At 47.1% G+C, this 16,937-nt stretch overlaps 2 protein-coding genes across 6 annotated transcripts in view; both read right to left on the bottom strand.

The window, feature by feature from the left end:
• Positions 1 to 727: 727 nt before the first annotated feature.
• Positions 728 to 16,937, bottom strand: part of LOC6901770 (uncharacterized) — a 42,342-nt gene continuing 26,132 nt past the window's right edge. For 2 of the 4 annotated variants that reach the window (XM_033383367.1, XM_033383368.1), the window contains exons 3-10: positions 3,730 to 4,226; positions 3,388 to 3,672; positions 3,016 to 3,300; positions 2,805 to 2,927; positions 2,149 to 2,253; positions 1,950 to 2,048; positions 1,520 to 1,888; positions 728 to 917 (exon numbers count right to left, since the gene is read on the bottom strand). In XM_033383367.1, coding sequence (XP_033239258.1) covers positions 907 to 917; positions 1,520 to 1,888; positions 1,950 to 2,048; positions 2,149 to 2,253; positions 2,805 to 2,927; positions 3,016 to 3,300; positions 3,388 to 3,672; positions 3,730 to 4,226 — 1,774 coding nt within the window. In that variant the 3' untranslated portion in view covers positions 728 to 906. The remainder of the gene's footprint in view (positions 918 to 1,519; positions 1,889 to 1,949; positions 2,049 to 2,148; positions 2,254 to 2,804; positions 2,928 to 3,015; positions 3,301 to 3,387; positions 3,673 to 3,729; positions 4,227 to 16,937) is intronic. The other 2 variants (XM_033383369.1, XM_015186625.2) reach the window with 2 other exon arrangements.
• Positions 7,523 to 9,111, bottom strand: LOC6901771 (transcription factor GTE3, chloroplastic-like). Of its 2 annotated transcripts, XM_002134405.3 has the most exons (3): positions 8,960 to 9,111; positions 7,944 to 8,777; positions 7,523 to 7,877 (listed from the first exon to the last, which is right to left on the bottom strand). In XM_002134405.3, exons 2-3 carry the CDS (start codon positions 8,772 to 8,774, stop codon positions 7,638 to 7,640), a joined length of 1,071 nt encoding a protein of 356 aa, XP_002134441.3. In that variant the 5' UTR covers positions 8,775 to 8,777; positions 8,960 to 9,111; the 3' UTR covers positions 7,523 to 7,637. The 2 variants fall into 2 exon arrangements, with proteins under 2 accessions (XP_002134441.3, XP_033239261.1); XM_033383370.1 differs by having other exon boundaries at positions 7,523 to 8,777.

Raw genomic sequence — 16,937 nt, 5'->3', positions numbered from 1 at the left:
TCGACCCTAAAACTTAAGAGAGAGACAGAGAGCGTGAGACCGAAGAAGGACAGGGGTGCCGGTGCTTGGCCTGCTCCTGGGGGAGGGTTGTGGGTTGGGCGTTGGGCGTTGGTTGCCGTGGCTGTGGTTGGGGCTCGCGGAGGGTGGGTGGATCCAGGGTCAACGAGGGGGTTGGCTGTGGTGGGGCAGAAGTCAAGTGGCGCTTAGTTGCGCTGGCGAGCGACTAAAAGTCGCGGGCGTCTGCGGCGGGCAGGAGAGTGGAGGGCTTCCTATGAATTCCACTTCAATGAATTGAAAAATTGCCTCGAACAAATTTGATGCGCCGCCAGCTGCTTTGCATTCGCTGGGAGATGGAGATTCCACGGAGATACTCGTACAGCTCGTGGAGGGGGAAGGAGATGGGATGGCTTGGCATGGCATGGCATGGCCCTTTCCGAACATGACATTTGACATTTGATAATGTCATTTGCCGCGTAATTGTTTTTTGATTTGATGCCTCCCTCTCTATCTTTATCTTTGACTGACTTTCTATTTTTTTTGGTTTTTCTTTACATCTTCTTATTTTTTTATCGTTCCTTTGGCAGTGGGAGAACAAGAACTCAGAGATACAAATTGATTTGAACAGGGAACAAGAACGAAGATGTATACCCACTTTGGAGCCAAAGAGCCCCTTACAGAACCATATTTAAAGGAACCATATAGCAATCTTGCAAGGCATGGAACACCGTTTTAATAAGTTCATAATTTGACGATGCTCAATTTATTCATCTGATTAATATATATAATTTAATTGAATTAGTGACCACACAGGGACACGCACAAATGTATGTAAATTTTAAATAAGACGCATGATATTGGAGTCGTTGCTCTCTGAAATACGACTCTGTGATTTCACTCCAGGAATGCTTAGCGGGAGCCTGGAAAGAAATGTGAAAGGGTTCGATTAGAGATCCGTTTTATAGCAGCAGTAGTAAATGGTAGCTTAGATATATTCGATCCTAGCCCTACGGCCTTCGAGCACCTCCACCACGCTCAGGCTGGGAAAGTCCGCCATTGTTCGCCCAATAGAAGGACCTGAGTAAAAGCTCATCGCCGCGTCGATGCCTACAATGGAGCCATCAGATTGGGACGACCTCAATTGTGGCGTGAATCCTGCTCCGCTCCCTTAATGTAAAACCTTCGCGAGACTAAACGCGAAACCAAGGGACCCTGGTAAGTCAGAAAGCAAGCCAGTATTCTTTATCGCGCTCTGACCATATGTCGGCCCAATCTTAATATCCATAAGAGCGCTCAAATAGTCCGCATAGTGCTATAGTGGTCGTGGGAGGGGTCGGAGCAGTGTCTGCCGTAGAGGACATGATTTTTGGTTTTCACTTTGTGGGTGATCCCTCTCCCCATCACAAGGGCCCTGATCCGCTTCTTTTCTAACTTATCCTTCAAGTGGGCTCGTTCTTACAAATTTCATTCCTCACTTTTCTCGCTGACAAATTCACCCTTAAGCCCAGACGCATAGACCTACCTGATGGGTGTGATGTTTGGCGCGACTTTTGGAGGTCGCCGATGGCGGTCAACGAGGTCAGAGGAGAACCTGTGAAAGAGAGAGAGGCAGAGGATGATGATTCTGGAGATTCCGCAGAGTGTCCAGCGCGCCTTTTACACTCCGCAAAAGACTGGCGTGGCATATCCAAGATGTTGCTGGACGGGGAGTCGGAATCCGATTCTGATATCGAGGACGAGGCAGTGTTAACATCAGAATCAGATGAAGCCAGGTGCGAGTCCTCAGAAAATGGTTGGATCTTGTTCATGGTTGCGGGACGGTTGCGATTTATGCGCAAATCGTATGGCAATGGTTCTGTGGATGGTATCCCCTCGCCTGAGGAGCTGGAACCTGGAAGTAAATTGTTTTGTCATTATTAACATTCTTTTAAGAGAAACCATGTAGGCCCTACCTTTGCGGGTATACGATCCAAGCAAACAGTCGTCGCTCTTTGAACTATGGAGCCCTGAAGAGCCCTGATCGTGATTGTCGCCGTCAATCGCACGCGACTCTGAAAGGATAAAGAATGCACCAAATTGATACGTAATTTGTATTTGTAATAGTTTACTTTTTAACCAATTGAAAATCAGAGAAATCATGGAAACACTTACCGGCCCGAATGCGAACATCGCCTGATCCTGATCCTGTCAACTTGTCGTTCGTCTCTGAAGAATAGTTCTCTATGAGAGGGGCCCCGTCCGAGTCCCATGCCTTTTCTGCATGCCAAAAGATACATAACGTGTTATGTTTGGGTAACTTTTACCCGGGAATTATCCGGGGTAGAACTTAAGTGCCATGTCTATCGTGCAATAATGTTTGTGGGATGAAAAGAAAACGATGGGCGATCGAAAGTGTTGACAAATAATATTGTGAGTGTAACCAAACTAGCGCATGGTACATGTGATATATAATGAACAGATCGAAAGAATTCAGGTTAATGTTTATGTGCATACAGAAATACTCGGTTTTTAATCAGATTCAGAGAGAGTGACCATATTTTCTAGGCTTCCGACTTGGTACTGACTAAATGGTATAAATGTTGAATCGTATTTCACAATTTTCACAAATATTCGTCTAGGCGTCAAACATGATGGACAAATCGACAGGGCTATATCGACTCGGATATTGATGTTGATTGAGAAAAACGATTTCTTCTGGGTGCTGCACACATCCACTTTCACCAGAAATCTAATATCCACCTATGTATACTCTTCTAGTACCGGCTATAAAAACCATTTTAAAGATTATTGTGAGAGGAAGCACATACCCTCGCCACTATCGGGTGATCCAAGTAGAAAGTAGTCGCTGCTCCGCTTCTCTGAAGAGCGCTGTTCGAGAGTGTCGACAGCTGTGTTGCCGTTTTCTGAAGAGAGAAGGCGAATAGAATGTTCTTGAAGAAAACATATGTTTGTATATGTATATGATACGTAGTGTGCAACATTTGGGCATATTATAGAAGAAACGGAGGATGCAGTTACCTTCGCCATTGTCGCATGACCCAAGCGAAAGTCTGCGATCGCCACTGGCTCTGGTGTTTGTCTCTGATGAGCGCTTCTCGGGGATGTCGATGCGAGATTTGCGTGCGATTGTCTCTGAAGGGGAATCGTTGCGATTGCCCTCAGAGTCACGACGTGAGGCCTTGGCTCGATATTGCTCGAGGTGTTCCATGCCGAACTCGCAATCTGTATCCAAGTCGACAAACTGTTCGTGGTCCTGGTCCTGTCTACGCTTTACGTTTTGTGGCTTCGACTTATTTTCCTTTACTAAAATGCCAGAAATACGAGTATGTCTTACAGATTATGATGTTTCTTTTCGAAGGCGGACTTGTCCGAGCTCAGAGTGATACGTACTGTATTGGTAGTTGGTGTTCGATGATAGATTTATAGGGTTTGCTTGGAAATTCATAATGTAGAGCTTTTTTGGCTTTGCCTGGCTGATTGGGAGTGCTTTTTCGGGGCTACTAGGGTTATTATTGATGGGCTCGGACATATTTTTAAAATTTTCCTTGTTCTTGCACTTTGTCTTGGGCACTGCTCCAGTGGAGCCCTTCTTGCCAGCATTTTTCAATGGATCCGGAGACTTTCTTCGCTTTTTCTCCAGCTGCAAGTTCATGCTGTCCACCAGGCTGAAGATATCTGCGAAAATCGAGAGGATTAAGTAGGGAGTCGTTATCTGTTTGTGGATTCACGTACATTGGAAACGTTGATGAGGACACAATGCCACCTGGTCGGGGTAGGGAAAGGGCATGTCGTAGCCCGATCCCGATAACACGGGCTTCGCCATGAGTTTCGGTGGAGGAGTGAACTTGACGGGTACGGGCGATACGGTGGACGAGGACCAGCGACTGGAGATGTCAGACGACGAGAACGAGGAGAGGCTTTCCGGTTGGCTCAAGGGATCTAGGTTCTCGGCAAGGGCCATTAGCTCCGGCTCCAGTTCCATGTCCAATTCCAAGTCCATATCCACTTCCAAGGCCAGGTCCAGTTCATCCCTCTCAGGTCCGACATCCTGCGACAGCCCTTGGCTATCCTCCGGCTCAGCTATAAGCTTTCCGCCAATCAGCTCCCCGCCTATCGGCTTCTCCTCGAGATTATGATCCGGCGTGCGAGCTTTACCGGGGACAGCGATCGGCTCGGCCTTAGAGCACTGCGGATCGGAGATGGACTCGTCCTGACCCTGACTGGAACGCCTACAATTCACATACACATTCATCGTTACTGGCTATTGGGTATTGGGAATTGGTTATTGGTTATCGATTTGGGAGGGTCTGCGGACAGGCGCAGTAGCTGCCCGAAGGCGGTTCCCCAGCGACACTCTCGCTTTGTCTCTCTTTGGGTCTTTCTTTCTCCTTTTTCCATTGTTGCTGGTAATTTAATCAAGCACACAACGGGTTGAGAATGAGCGCAACACAAAGGAATGGCAAAAAAAAGAAAGGCAGGACGATGCAGGGAAACAAAAAGAAAGCGTAGCATGAAATTGGCAGTCGGTGGCTCTGACTTTCATCGAGGTGTAGGGCTCTCCTGTACTCCTCAACCTCTGACGTCTCTGTTTCGCATTCGCTCTGCTTCCAAACTAACCGTAAATTGCGCTCCATTTTTATTTAGTTTTCATTTCCGGCGGCCCAGCCAGCCGATGTCAATTTTCGCCCCGCCATCGCTGACTGAGAAGGGAAGAGGAGATAGCGTGAACGAGAAGGGGCAGAGAGAGAAAGAAGCTGAAAGAGAAAGAGGGACTTTGGGGATTTAAGCTTCATCTTCTCGATGAAGAATTGTATGGTCTGTGATATATGGTTTGGTTTGGCCAGACAGATATTCAAACGAATCGAAAATCCTCCAAATAATAAGAGCATAGGAAAGCACCCACACGCACCGAAAGAAGAACTACATGGTATTTTATAGACAGTATTTTTTTAAACAGTATAAAAAGATGGCATTATAGAGGACTTTATAAAACCCCACCAATGTTGTCGAAAGTGGAGTGTCGTCAGACCTGGATATTGGTGCTGATCATCTAGGGAACGTACAGCTATGGATGATCTGCCTTCTGTAGGTACCATGTACTATGTTTTCCCTCTGTAATAGGGAAAATCCCTATGTGCATTTATCAATGCTTTCCACTTGCTCCGTTTCTGCTGGCTTCTGCTGTTTTTTTTCGAGTGCAGAACTAGACATTTATCGCCGCTCCCATGTTCACTCGACCCGTGCTCCCGCCGACTAATAACTAACGTGGCTAGCACCGAAACCCCCCTGTTCCTGCCCCGCCCATCCAACACCCTCTTTGGCCACCACCCCTGGTGCAACATCAATTCTCCCTAGACACTATCAAGCCCCACCCGACAAAGTTAGTTTACGGCCAAAGTTTAACAAAAAAAAAAGAAAGAAAAATAAAACGCTAACGAAAAAAATCCTCGAAAAATTCTACAAAATTGTGTACCGAAAAAAAAAGATGAAATTTTCGGTCAAAAGCTAGTCGGAATCATGCAGGGAATCATGGGAGAAGAGAAGCTGTACCGAAAAGCGCGAAAAGAGGAACAAGAGAATCATGTAGAGAAATGGGGGGATGGGGGGGGTCCAGGCGAGAAAAAAAATTGGTTTGCAATGCAATTTTTTTGTGGAAGCTTCACACGAAGCTTTTCATTTGGCGCTGGCAGCCATTAGAGGAAAAATCAGCAGCATCCCTACCTACCCAAGGGGAAGCCGAAGGGGAGGTCGGTAGGAGGTGCCCTCTGCCCAGGGGGTGGGGCAGTGCAGTTGTTGCTTCCACACATGTGGAAATTCTGCGCGTTTTGCAGTTTTTTAATTGACCAACAAATTTATTTGATTCGTTAGCAACGCGAATATTTTCTTCCACTGCCCTGACTTTCCCCTACCCTCCCCTAACATCTTTTCTAGAATCATTCACCAGGTCCCCCCTTCCCCCTGCCACTTGCCTACAGCATCATGACTATATATAACTTTAGAGGTGGACAGTGCGTTGCAGGAGCATAAGTCTGTCAAGGGTTATGGTAGGAGATAAGAAGAGTACAAGGAAAGAAAAACCTCTCGAAATTCACAAAAAATCCATTTAAAAATATATTCTTTTAAATTAAATGTGATATTCTATAACTTGAGAGTGACGGTTATTATCTAGGATCTTCCTGTCAGTCTTGGGAAGACACATGGATACCTCACACCCTGAAAAAGTTTCAAATTGTGGTGTCGATTTGGAATCTCTTAAATAACTTTACTCTTTATTGCAGGTCTAACCATCTAACCTTACTAAACTTATAAACTATCGATGGATTGTCTTTCCATTCCCTTTTGGTGTTTTTGATGCCCTTCCCTCGTGCCTTAAAGCCGCGACACGGACTGTCCACCCGGATATGCATATGCGCTGGATTCGGATATGGATGCGGACATGAGCTTAAAGCCAATGCCCTGATGGCTGATGTAAAATAGCCGAAAATCCGGCACATCGCAGCCCTCATCCTCATCCCATTCATTCAAGGGTAATTGAAATTCAAAGCAAGCAAAGACCAGAGGACACCAGCACGGACAGGGGGGACTTGGAGCCGCAACCGGAGTCGGGGCCGGGGTCGGATACGGAGTCCGTCTCTTGTTGTTTCTAAGGATTACATATTGGTAAACAACGATTACAACAACGGAGAGGAGAACAAGAACAACCATCGGTTGATGGTAACGACAACTTATTGTGCTACAAATTGGTTTGTTTGTCCTGCCTCCAGACCTGAGACCCGAGACCCCATCACCAGATCCCATGTCTAGTGCTGCAGACCCTTTGGGGTTGGTCTTGCTGAGGGCGAGCTGTTTGATTTGATTGTTGACTTTATTGGTCAGCGCGGCCTTTTGTGTGTTGTTCTTTGGCCCCAGCCCCCGCCCCCGCTGCAACTCCAGCACCATCTTCTGCTTCTGCTGTTGTTTTAACGATATTTAATCTATGATTAAAATCAATTAAATGCTACACTTGACTTAATTTATTGTCGCGCACACTGACCGCTCCATGGAGCTCCATGGAGCTCCATGTTGATAGGATCAGGGCGGAACACACTAGCGGCGGGCAGACACAAGACAAGTAGCTGCTGCGAATACGTATCCGAAATAACCGATGCAAAATTATATCGCCCGAGCTGGCTCGTAAAAATCAAATTGGTAACTCCGTCCCCATCCCAGTCCCCGTCTCGGTGCCGGGGCCGGTGCTGGTGCCGGTCCCCGTTTCGAGCGAAGTCGAATGCCAATAAAAATCTGGCAGCAAAAATCTACGAAAAAGTCGGAAACACTTTGTCGGTGGCGTGGCTGGGGCTGCGCTTCGCTTGTTCGACTTGGTCGGTGCCTGTGGACGGGGGGCTTGTGGCCCTATCTTTATGGCTCGATCTGGTTTCTGTTCTCTCCGACAGCAATGCAGATAATTGTCCACCTCAAACGTTCACGGGGGTCGCAACGGGAACCGAAGCCGAAGCAAGCCAAAGACCATCAAGAACATCGATTGTTTCGACTAAAAGATGACGTTTATTTCTGACCGATACAATACAAATTTCATCCAAAAAGTACATAAAATTGTTTTTGTTTTTCTTACTGCTTGCTGCTTTTGATCTAATGGACAATTATGAAAGCCGACTCAGGACCTCAACTTTCCAGCGAACCACATTAAGTGCCCTCGCCTTTGCTCGCGCAATACGATTTAGATATTTGGGCCTTAACTTATTGACAAGGGCTTGGGTCCTTATCGCTGACATACGGACCGACGGATTGGCGGTGAAGCAGGACATTGCGTTCTCCAGCATCTTGCGTATCATGGCCTGCAACCAGCCAAAGCTCACGAACTGATTCCCCACCAACAACATCTGCAATATGTCCCAATCAAGAGGGTCATCGCTGTGATCGTATTGCGGATTTTCGGCGTATTTCACCCACACTCTCGAATCGTTGAATGCCCAACAGACCCGCTGACGACGTTTGTGACGCAGAAACTTAAGCAATCTCAAGCCATACGAACGCTCGATCTCGTAGTCGACAAGAGTGGCGTCATATATAATATTCCCTGCATTATTGTACGACCTTGGGAAATCCTTATGTTCGTTGAAAAGAAACCTTCTGACCCTGGGGGCGAAAGCTGCGAATTCAGGGCAGCCACGACCACGACTGAGAGCCGGAAGTTCAAGGAGGGCCGGAGCTTTGATCACCGGCAAGGGAACGAACTTTGAGCTCTGGCTAGCCCTGAACCTTATTTTCGGAGCCTCCACAACCTCGTGCTGAATTTCCCCTTGGAGCTTCGCCATGCGGGCGCAGAGGAGGTCGCACAGAGCTAGGGCATCGTGGAAGACGGGTGATTGAGGACTGTTGAAACTCCTGCAATTGCTGAATATCAGTAAAATATCCTCTAGAACCTCCGCGGCCCTGAAGTAATAGCAGTTCTCCAGCCTCTTCTTGATGGTGTATAAGTCCATCGGACGAGTGATCAGATTGTGGTAGTTAAACACGTGAAGCTTCACGGCGTTCACGGGATGGCGGAATTGGTAAGAGGACTTTGAGCGTATCATCAAATCCAGCACGGTCCTGAATTTCTTCGTCAGATTGGTGGTCCTTCCAATCCGGTTGGGCGGCGGCATGACATCCGGCTGTACGATCCCATTCACCGGCGCGATCTTGGGCTCATGCCGGGGCGGAATAGGCACGTCACATCCAAGGCTTTCGAGCCGGGCTAGAAAGCCCTTAAGGCTCGAGCTCTGCGCCTCATTCATTTTCTGCGAACGGCGTGGGAAGAGTGGAAATGTTTGATTAGTTTTTACACCGAGAAAATCGTGCCATGTCCACCAAATACAATTATGGACGGACAGTCACTTCTCATTTACATATTCCACCATTTGGTATCGCTCAAAAAAGCCAACCGTAGCCTTTTTGCACGTATATTTTTTCTCTTGTTTACCTTTTATTTTGTAATTTTTGAATCAAATTAATAGCACAGCTGAACACAGTTCCGTCTTCGTCGAAAGTAATAAACCAATTCGAATGATGACAGTTTTTTCAAAGGCCCCTTGGGTTCATAGTTCTGGGTATACCCCTTGGATTTTGCAAGCGCAGGGTATACAAGATAATTTTAAAAACTCAAAACGAACCGTTAATACTCTTTGATATTTTGTTCTTAACAGCGAATAGAATTTCCATCACGGTCACATCGTTACTTGGAATATTCATCGATGACTTTACAATTGTTTCAATGGAAATGCATATAATCGTTCCAATAATATAATCGGTAAAAATACTAGATATGCAGTTGGAAGGCAACTAAATGAGCTGGCATAAAAAAAAATATTCCAGATTTATTAGAATCACAAAAGGTTCTGCCAAAAGTCATCGTACCCTGGGGAGAGTATGGATATCCATTTAATCAGGCACTTAATCGTTTTTGGGGACGGGCTGGCACTGGAGCTGAATGGAATTTTTAGCGATTTTTGCTGACATACGAGAGATCTATACGCGGCTCAAATCCAATGAACCCTGGTCTCCAGCCTTGAAGCACGATTTGGAAAGCTTTGGAGAGCGACGGAGTACCAGATCGATTGAGCCTGGAAATACCGTTTGAAAAAGGGGAAAATGCAACCATCAATCGAAATCAGTCCCCAAGAAACCTAAGCCAGAAATCCACCTGCACTGGGACTGGGGGCGAACTCAATCAAACGAATGCCATGCAAATGAGTGGGACAAAAAGTGGTGGATAGTGGATGGGTATGTGGATGGGGGTGTGGTGGCGCATCAAAAATTCCGTTTAATGATGCAATTGGAATTTGATGAGTTGGAAAACTGGGGCCGAACCGAACGGCCAACGTAACTGACATCGCTGATGAAACGCAATCAATGCAGAGACACTTTGCCTGTCAGAATGGGGATGGGGCGACTGCCAGTGGCAGTGCCAGTCCTGGCTAGCCTACAGTGCCCGGCAGGTACATTGCAACCAATAATAATGAATAATTGAAAATCCAATCAAACACCAAATGAAAACGGAGGCACACGGCCAGCAGCATCAGCATCAGCATTGCCCATATCCATATCCATATCCATTGCCCATATCCTATACCCATCCAAAAACACACACTCGTACAATGTACGTTTGTATCTGTGGGTGTGTGTTTGTGTGTGTGTGTATCCTTGGCGGCTGGGTGGCTGGGCGGCTGGGCGGCTGGTGTTGATTTTGCCGGCTTTATCGAAGGACATTAGCAAACGGTCGTTGGGTTTGGCTGCAAATGCAATCAAAAGCGTGGGCCTCTCTTCCAAACGCAGACAAACACAGGAACAGGAAGGATAAACCAGAGCAACCTGCATAGATGACACCCCAGGGACATGGCAAAAGTCAATGAATGGTAATAGGTGTCGACATGGCATTCTCTCCACCTATCCCCATCGCCCCAACCCCCACCCCCATGCCTCGTCCTTGTCCTTGTCCTCTTGCCGAAATGGAGGCATGGCATGTGGCAACATGTTGTCGCTGATGCTGCTGCTGTGGCGGCTTTATTGGTGTTGTTTTTGCTGATTGCCACTTTCGGCAATGGATCGAATGGCTGGACTGGGCTCCGAACGGGCTTTTGGATGGGCTCTCGCTGCCCTCTGGATGGGGAAGCATGCATTAATTGCCAGTTAAATTGAGTTTGACTAGCACTTGCCGTGCCACTCGTGCTTTGGGACTGGGCAATGCGGCAATCTGATCTGATCTGATTGGATCTACTACTGATTACATCCGATTCTGATCTGAGCTGAATTGCATTGGTTTTTCCACCTTTCTCTGCCCCAATTTTCCAGCATGTTTGTGTCCATAATTTGATTTTTTCATAATTTTCCGTGCTCTCCAAACAAATAAACAAGGTTGCATATTGAAAGAGCCTCAGGCGGCAGGCCACCACATCTCTCCATGACTGCCCTCGCTCGTTCGATGGCATGCGAGGGCGTGTCGCCCCTAGGCGTGGCACAAGACAAAAGTTTATCGCCATATCCCGTGTACACTGTACATGGTACATATGTATATATTTTTGATAGATGTAATTACAAGCAAATACGCCGCTAACGTTGAAATTTGCCTCAAATTGAGTTTCGGTTTGGTTTTGGTTTCGGTTCGGGGTTGAGATGAGATGAGAGGAGAGGAGTCTCAGTTTTGGCTCTGCCTCGGTCCGTCGAATGTTGTTCAATTAACGTGTCTCAGTTGTTTGTGTTTTGGTTTGTCTGTCGGGGGAACTCAATCCCTCCCTAACTTCATCCAATCATCGCACTCGCACCCACTCATCGACAGCAAAATGACAACCGCGAGCGTTTTCCGCGCACTGCAGCTGGATGAATGTGGATGTGGATGCGGCTTTGGCTGTGGCTGGGGCATCAACATGTTGCACAAATATAAACATAAATCAATTAACATTTTTCAACGAGGCAGCCAGCCGGCTGGGCCAGGACCAGAGCCACGACCAGGAGTAGGTCCGAGTACGAGGCTGGGCTCTGGAGCTGAAAATGAAACCGAAACTGGCAGCGGAAGTCGAATTTTTGGCCATTCGCCTGCGGCGCAAAATTTCAGAATCGACAATTTGCAACAGCTGTCTCTGTGGGTGTCGCGTCGCCCTCTCTGTAAGTGTGTGTGTGTACCACTCGTGTGTGTGTGCGTATGATGCCTACTTTCGGGTGCATCTGCCACCCGATGAAAGGCAAGGATGGAAGGGAGTAAACCGATCAAAGATGTGGCAATTGAATTTGAATTTTGCTGAATTCCGCAGGCAATCAAATATAAGATTCTTACACCAAAACGTGTAAACAAAATGGAACGAGCGCATATTCCCCAAAACTGACCCCATCATCGTCAGACAACACCATCACCAATAACTCTTCAGTTAACTGCTGTTTTAAGAGCGTTTCCATCGCGATTTGTATAACTCCCATTTGAATAGAAATTCGTCAGAAAATGACACAAGTATTTCCACCCACCATAAACGATTTACGTGCACACTAATTATCGATAGTTTCCTTTGTGTTATCTCAGATTTACCCAGCCAAAGCTCCTTTCATCCTGCTGCCTGCCCGGGAGCAATGGCAACCCAACTATTATATCCAAAGCAGAACCCAGAAAAGAGAAAATTATAATGACAAAAGGGAGAGAGGTTGGATGCGTAGATGGCGGCGACACAGATAAGGATGAGGTTGGGGACAGGAGCGGGAGACAATCGGACGACATGGCACACATGCCGACAATGGCAAGCCCTTGGCGAAATGGTAACTCGAACCAAGCCAAGCCAAGCCAAAACAGAACTGAGCCGAACCGAACCGAACCGAAAACCGTAAACGAAAACCGAAAACCGAAAAACTTGTTCCATAAATTTTCTATTCAAAATGTAATTAAACCCTTGTGCTGCTGCCCGCCTCAGCTGCTCATCTAATTACAACAAAAAGGCATCCTCCAGCACTCCAAGCCCACTCCGGTCCACATTTCAAATGATTGCGGGGCCTGGGGAACGGGACGAACACGAACCCAGGGACGGACGGATGCGCAGCAATATACTCGATAATTGCAAACGAAATGGTAAAAGGCACTGGCAAAAAACCCAACACAACAAAGCAACTTCAAATGCGGTCCGCACAGAGGCCCGTAGACCTAGCCGGAGCCGGAGACCGAGCTGGAGCTGGAGCCGGATTCTTGGTACGGACTCGTCTATTTCCATAAATATCTTCAAAGTCATTAAATTTCACACATGTTGGCGGCACGCAGAATTGTTTTAATTTTAAAATTATTGTCATTAATTGATTTTTGATACAGCCGGGCTCCGGCCGGAGAACGGGTCGTCCCATAAATCTCCATGTGTGTAAATCTCCTTGGGAAGGGCGTGCCCGAATCGGGGGATGTAGCACCATTCTCCACCTTATCCTCCTCCTCCTGCTCCTGGACTTGCCATCTTTTGCAACAGTTGTGTTAGTGCCAGCAGCATCAGGAATCAGGAGTCAGGAGTCAGAAACCCCGAAGGGAACCAGCCGCAGAAAATAATTAGTGACTACGAAAAAAATAAAATGCCAAACCATAGGCAAACACCAAAAAGGGGTAGAAGTGTGGTGCTAGTGCGGAAGGGGTGCTGGAGGGGGCGGAAGCTTTTACGGCATTCACTTGATTATTGAGACCATTATTTTTGTTTAATTACGTTACGGGCGTTAATGTGCGGAGAGCACCAGCTCTCATCGTTATGCGGCCTCCCACTTCCACTCCCACTCCCGGTTCCCGATTCCCGACCCGGAACTTCAAACCGATTTCCGTTCTCCGCTGGTGAACGTTCGCCGTGGCCACATTCTCCAAGGTGGAGAATCAACGACCATTCGGATTCGATACATCGAAAGTTTGTGTTAGATCGGAAATCAGTAGGAATTCAATGGAAAACTACAACACTTGTATATACTCCGGAAAAACCGGAACTACTTCGATTACTTTAAACAGCGAATGCACACCTCACAGCACACACTGTCACTACTCCCAGTCAACAAAATATACATAATTTAAGCCCCAAAAGTCAACTCCGAAAGTACCACCATATAGACCGGCACTATTTTAGAACTAAGCCAATGCAATCTGCTAGTATCAGAGGGCTGTGGCTGGGGAGGTCCTGATCCTGAATTGCCTGCCCAACTCAGATACGTACGGACCTCTACGTAATCCTGTGAAAAGTAGGCGAACGCGGCGCCCGGTACTTGGCGCTTGGCGGACAAATTTGTGACACGTTTCCGACACGTTTGCCATGTCGATTTTTCTTGAGCAAAGCGTTTCTCATATATATTTTATAACTGTAGACGTCGACGATACATATCAAGTGGGCTCTCGGTGTGGGGCGCATACCTGTGTGCCCATGCCCCTGCCCATGGGGGCGGCCTCTGATGGGTGGTGGTTGAAAGATAAACGTCGCTGCTGTTGACTCATACGCAAATTTTTACTCACATGGCGAATGGAACGGGGTGGGTGGGGGTGCGACAACAGTAGCAGCAGGAGCAGCAGCAGGGGTTGTAGCTGGAGTTGTCTCTGCCCCATTGTTGCTGTTGTTGTTAATGGTTTGATGGGTTTAAAGTCGTGTTGCCTTCCTGAGTCGCATTCGGAGTCGGAGTCGGAGGTGGAGTCTGAGGGGTGCGTCAATGTATCGCTCTCATATATAAACACACACAGGACATAGAAGTAGCTACACATATACTCGTCGTATATTCATATATATATTATACATATACATATACATAGATATGTATGAATTTTTTCTGCATATGGACGCACGCCTGGTGAGGCTTTGGATTGGATTGCGGGCGCCCGTCCGCCTGGCTGTGTATCTTATGGCTTTAATAACTTTAGTGCTGGTACGTGCCATTGATCCTTGATGTACGAGCATGGATGTGCCCCATTTGACAGTACAATATTGTAAATTCGGTGGGTACATCGGATTAGATGAGATGCTTGGTGGATATGACTTTCATCTTTCCAAAATATATGTGCAGCCAAAAGCCTTTCAAGCCCTATTCAAATCAATGTAGGTAAAGCACAAACTGTAGAAATATACCACTCATAAACACCCATCAGACAACTCTAATATGACAACGTTTATAATATTTAATTATTGAAAAAGAACAAGTTAGGCAAAGAAAGTCTTCTTGAGCTTGGGTAACTTTTCTAATCCGACTTCTAGAACTTCAATATAATATGGGAAACTTTCCGCTCGTAGAACTTCTGAAATATGCTTCCGTTACGCGCCTATCCAGGTATCTAGCAGCCATCCAGCATCCATCTATCCATCCATCAACCTTTGGGACTCAGGGCATATATGATTCGTTTTAATTTTCTTGGGAACGTCTACATCTACGCCACCCAGCTCACCCACACCCCCCACCCCCACCCCCACCCACAACGCCCCCAGGGCGCGCATCAATTCCACCAATTGCTCTTCCTAGTTTGGCATTTTTGTATTCCTCTTCAGTTTTTTCCATTCCTTTCCCGCTTTTATTTGCCGCTTTTGATGGGCCATTCGCCTGCTCGCTTTTCGGCATTATGCATAAATTTCATTTTCCAGCTCGCTTTTCCCCTCGCTTTCCCCCCTGCCCCTCTTATTGTTCATTTTTTGTGCATTTTGTATTTCTTTTTCCTTATTTTATTTACGAGAGTGTGTGTGTGTGTGTGTGTGTCCCTGCCCACTTTTCTGTTATTAATCTTCGTGGGAGTTATTGCTATTTTCCTGCTGCTCGCTGCTCGAGTCAAATTATACGAGTACTCGCACTCGCACTCGTATCTCTCTGTGTATCTCGGAGGGGGCCCTGATCTGCGTTCATTTGTGTATGAAATTAAAATCACACCCATGAGATGTCCCAGGAATTCCGATGAGCTCCGAGGAGGGGTACGGGCAGGGACCACTGGTCCACTGGTTCCTAAGAAAAAATGGCCGACCCGTGGGCAATGGCATTCCGGCTGAAAAATATAACAACTGTAAATTGAGTTGTTGCCCTTTCGCCGCGGTGCCCAAACTTTGGCCGCCGCCTAATTCATTCATGAAAACCGTTGTCGGAGCACCACCACGCCCCCTTTGCCACCTCAGCCCCTGTGCCACATATTACCCCAACCCTCCTGTCCAGACCCAGCTCCATGTTGCAGTTGCTGCTGCTGCTGCTGCTTAGCATACAATTGCCACATTAACTTGCCAGCCCAAAGATAAATCGCACAGCCAGGCTGCAAATTGTTGCTGCCCCGTACCCCGTGCCCCGTGCCCCTCGCCCGTGCCCCTACCCCAGTTGCTAACGCTAACGCTAACGCTGCCGCAGAGCTATTTCGCACTAAAGCCGCTGCGGGGCAAGCAAAAATCGAGACAAGTTTGGAGGAAATGCTTTTTTCGCAAAGTGCATTTGAGGCCTCAGGCAATTGCAATGGCAATGGACATGGGCATGGGCCATGGAGAGCTAGGGCCAAACAGCTTTCCAAATACCCTTTAAGAGCGCTTTGCGACTGGTCGCCAAAATCGAATCGAAGCTCCTTGGCACTGAGATTAAAACGGATACAGGAATCCCCAAATATCCAAAGTAATGCCGCTCATATAAGTGAAAGTTTTAAGCAGGTGCATTGGCCATTTAGAGAAGAAAGTATCGAAATGCTTTCATTACCAAAACATATATTAGGTGTTCTGCCAGACACCAAGTAGCAATCATTTTAAGGCTATATGTTCAAACCCTTTGTAGCCACGTGGAAGCTCTGTATGCCCTTATACCCAAGCACGATTCAGCTGGAGTTAGAGTATTTTTGCCAAACACCAATAGCAGAAACAACAGAAACAACAATGTTGGCCAGTTTGTGGAAGATGGAGAGGAGAAGAAGGAGCAATTTTTAATGTGTTTGCGCTTTAGCCAAAAGTTGGCGTTGGGCCCATTTTTCTTTGCCTTGTTAGAGAGACGTTAGCCAAGAAGCAGCAACCGGCAAAAGATTCCAAAACACTTGGCCACAAAGGTTTCCCCACCAGTACCCGTCACCGTCACCGTCACAGTCACCATCACCGGGACCGTCACAGTCGCAGTTACAGTCGCAGTCGCAGTCGCAGCCAAGTGCAAGAGCAACGGAGAACGAGATGTTATTCCTGTTGTTGTTTATGATACGTCAGTTGTAGCAGTTCTTGCAGTTGTTTCAGTTGTTTGAAGAAGTTGTAAGAAATAGGCTTGCCTCAGCGATGAGGTGTGCCTCAAACCAAGGGGCAAGGGCAGAGTCAGAGCCAGAGCCAGAGCCAGTAGACAAATGATCTCTCAGGCACACTGGGACGAGCACCAAGGAAATGCACTCACGCCCAGAGTCTACAGTCTAGACCAAGTCCGAAACGCTGAGCAGAGCTGGCCCCAGGGTCGGGTTGCCCAGAAATGAAGTAGTTAAGGGGGAAGATAGATAG

Source organism: Drosophila pseudoobscura, chromosome X, assembly GCF_009870125.1.
Source record: "Drosophila pseudoobscura strain MV-25-SWS-2005 chromosome X, UCI_Dpse_MV25, whole genome shotgun sequence".
Lineage (NCBI taxonomy): Eukaryota > Metazoa > Arthropoda > Insecta > Diptera > Drosophilidae > Drosophila > Drosophila pseudoobscura.
The sequence above is the reverse complement of the archived record's forward strand: the minus strand, read 5'-3'. Positions and strand labels throughout refer to the sequence as shown.

What these genes read in the sequence shown, in the direction of transcription:
- LOC6901771 (XM_033383370.1), bottom strand. Translation starts at nt 8,774, where the DNA reads ATGAATGAGGCGCAGAGCTCGAGCCTTAAGGGCTTTCTAGCCCGGCTC.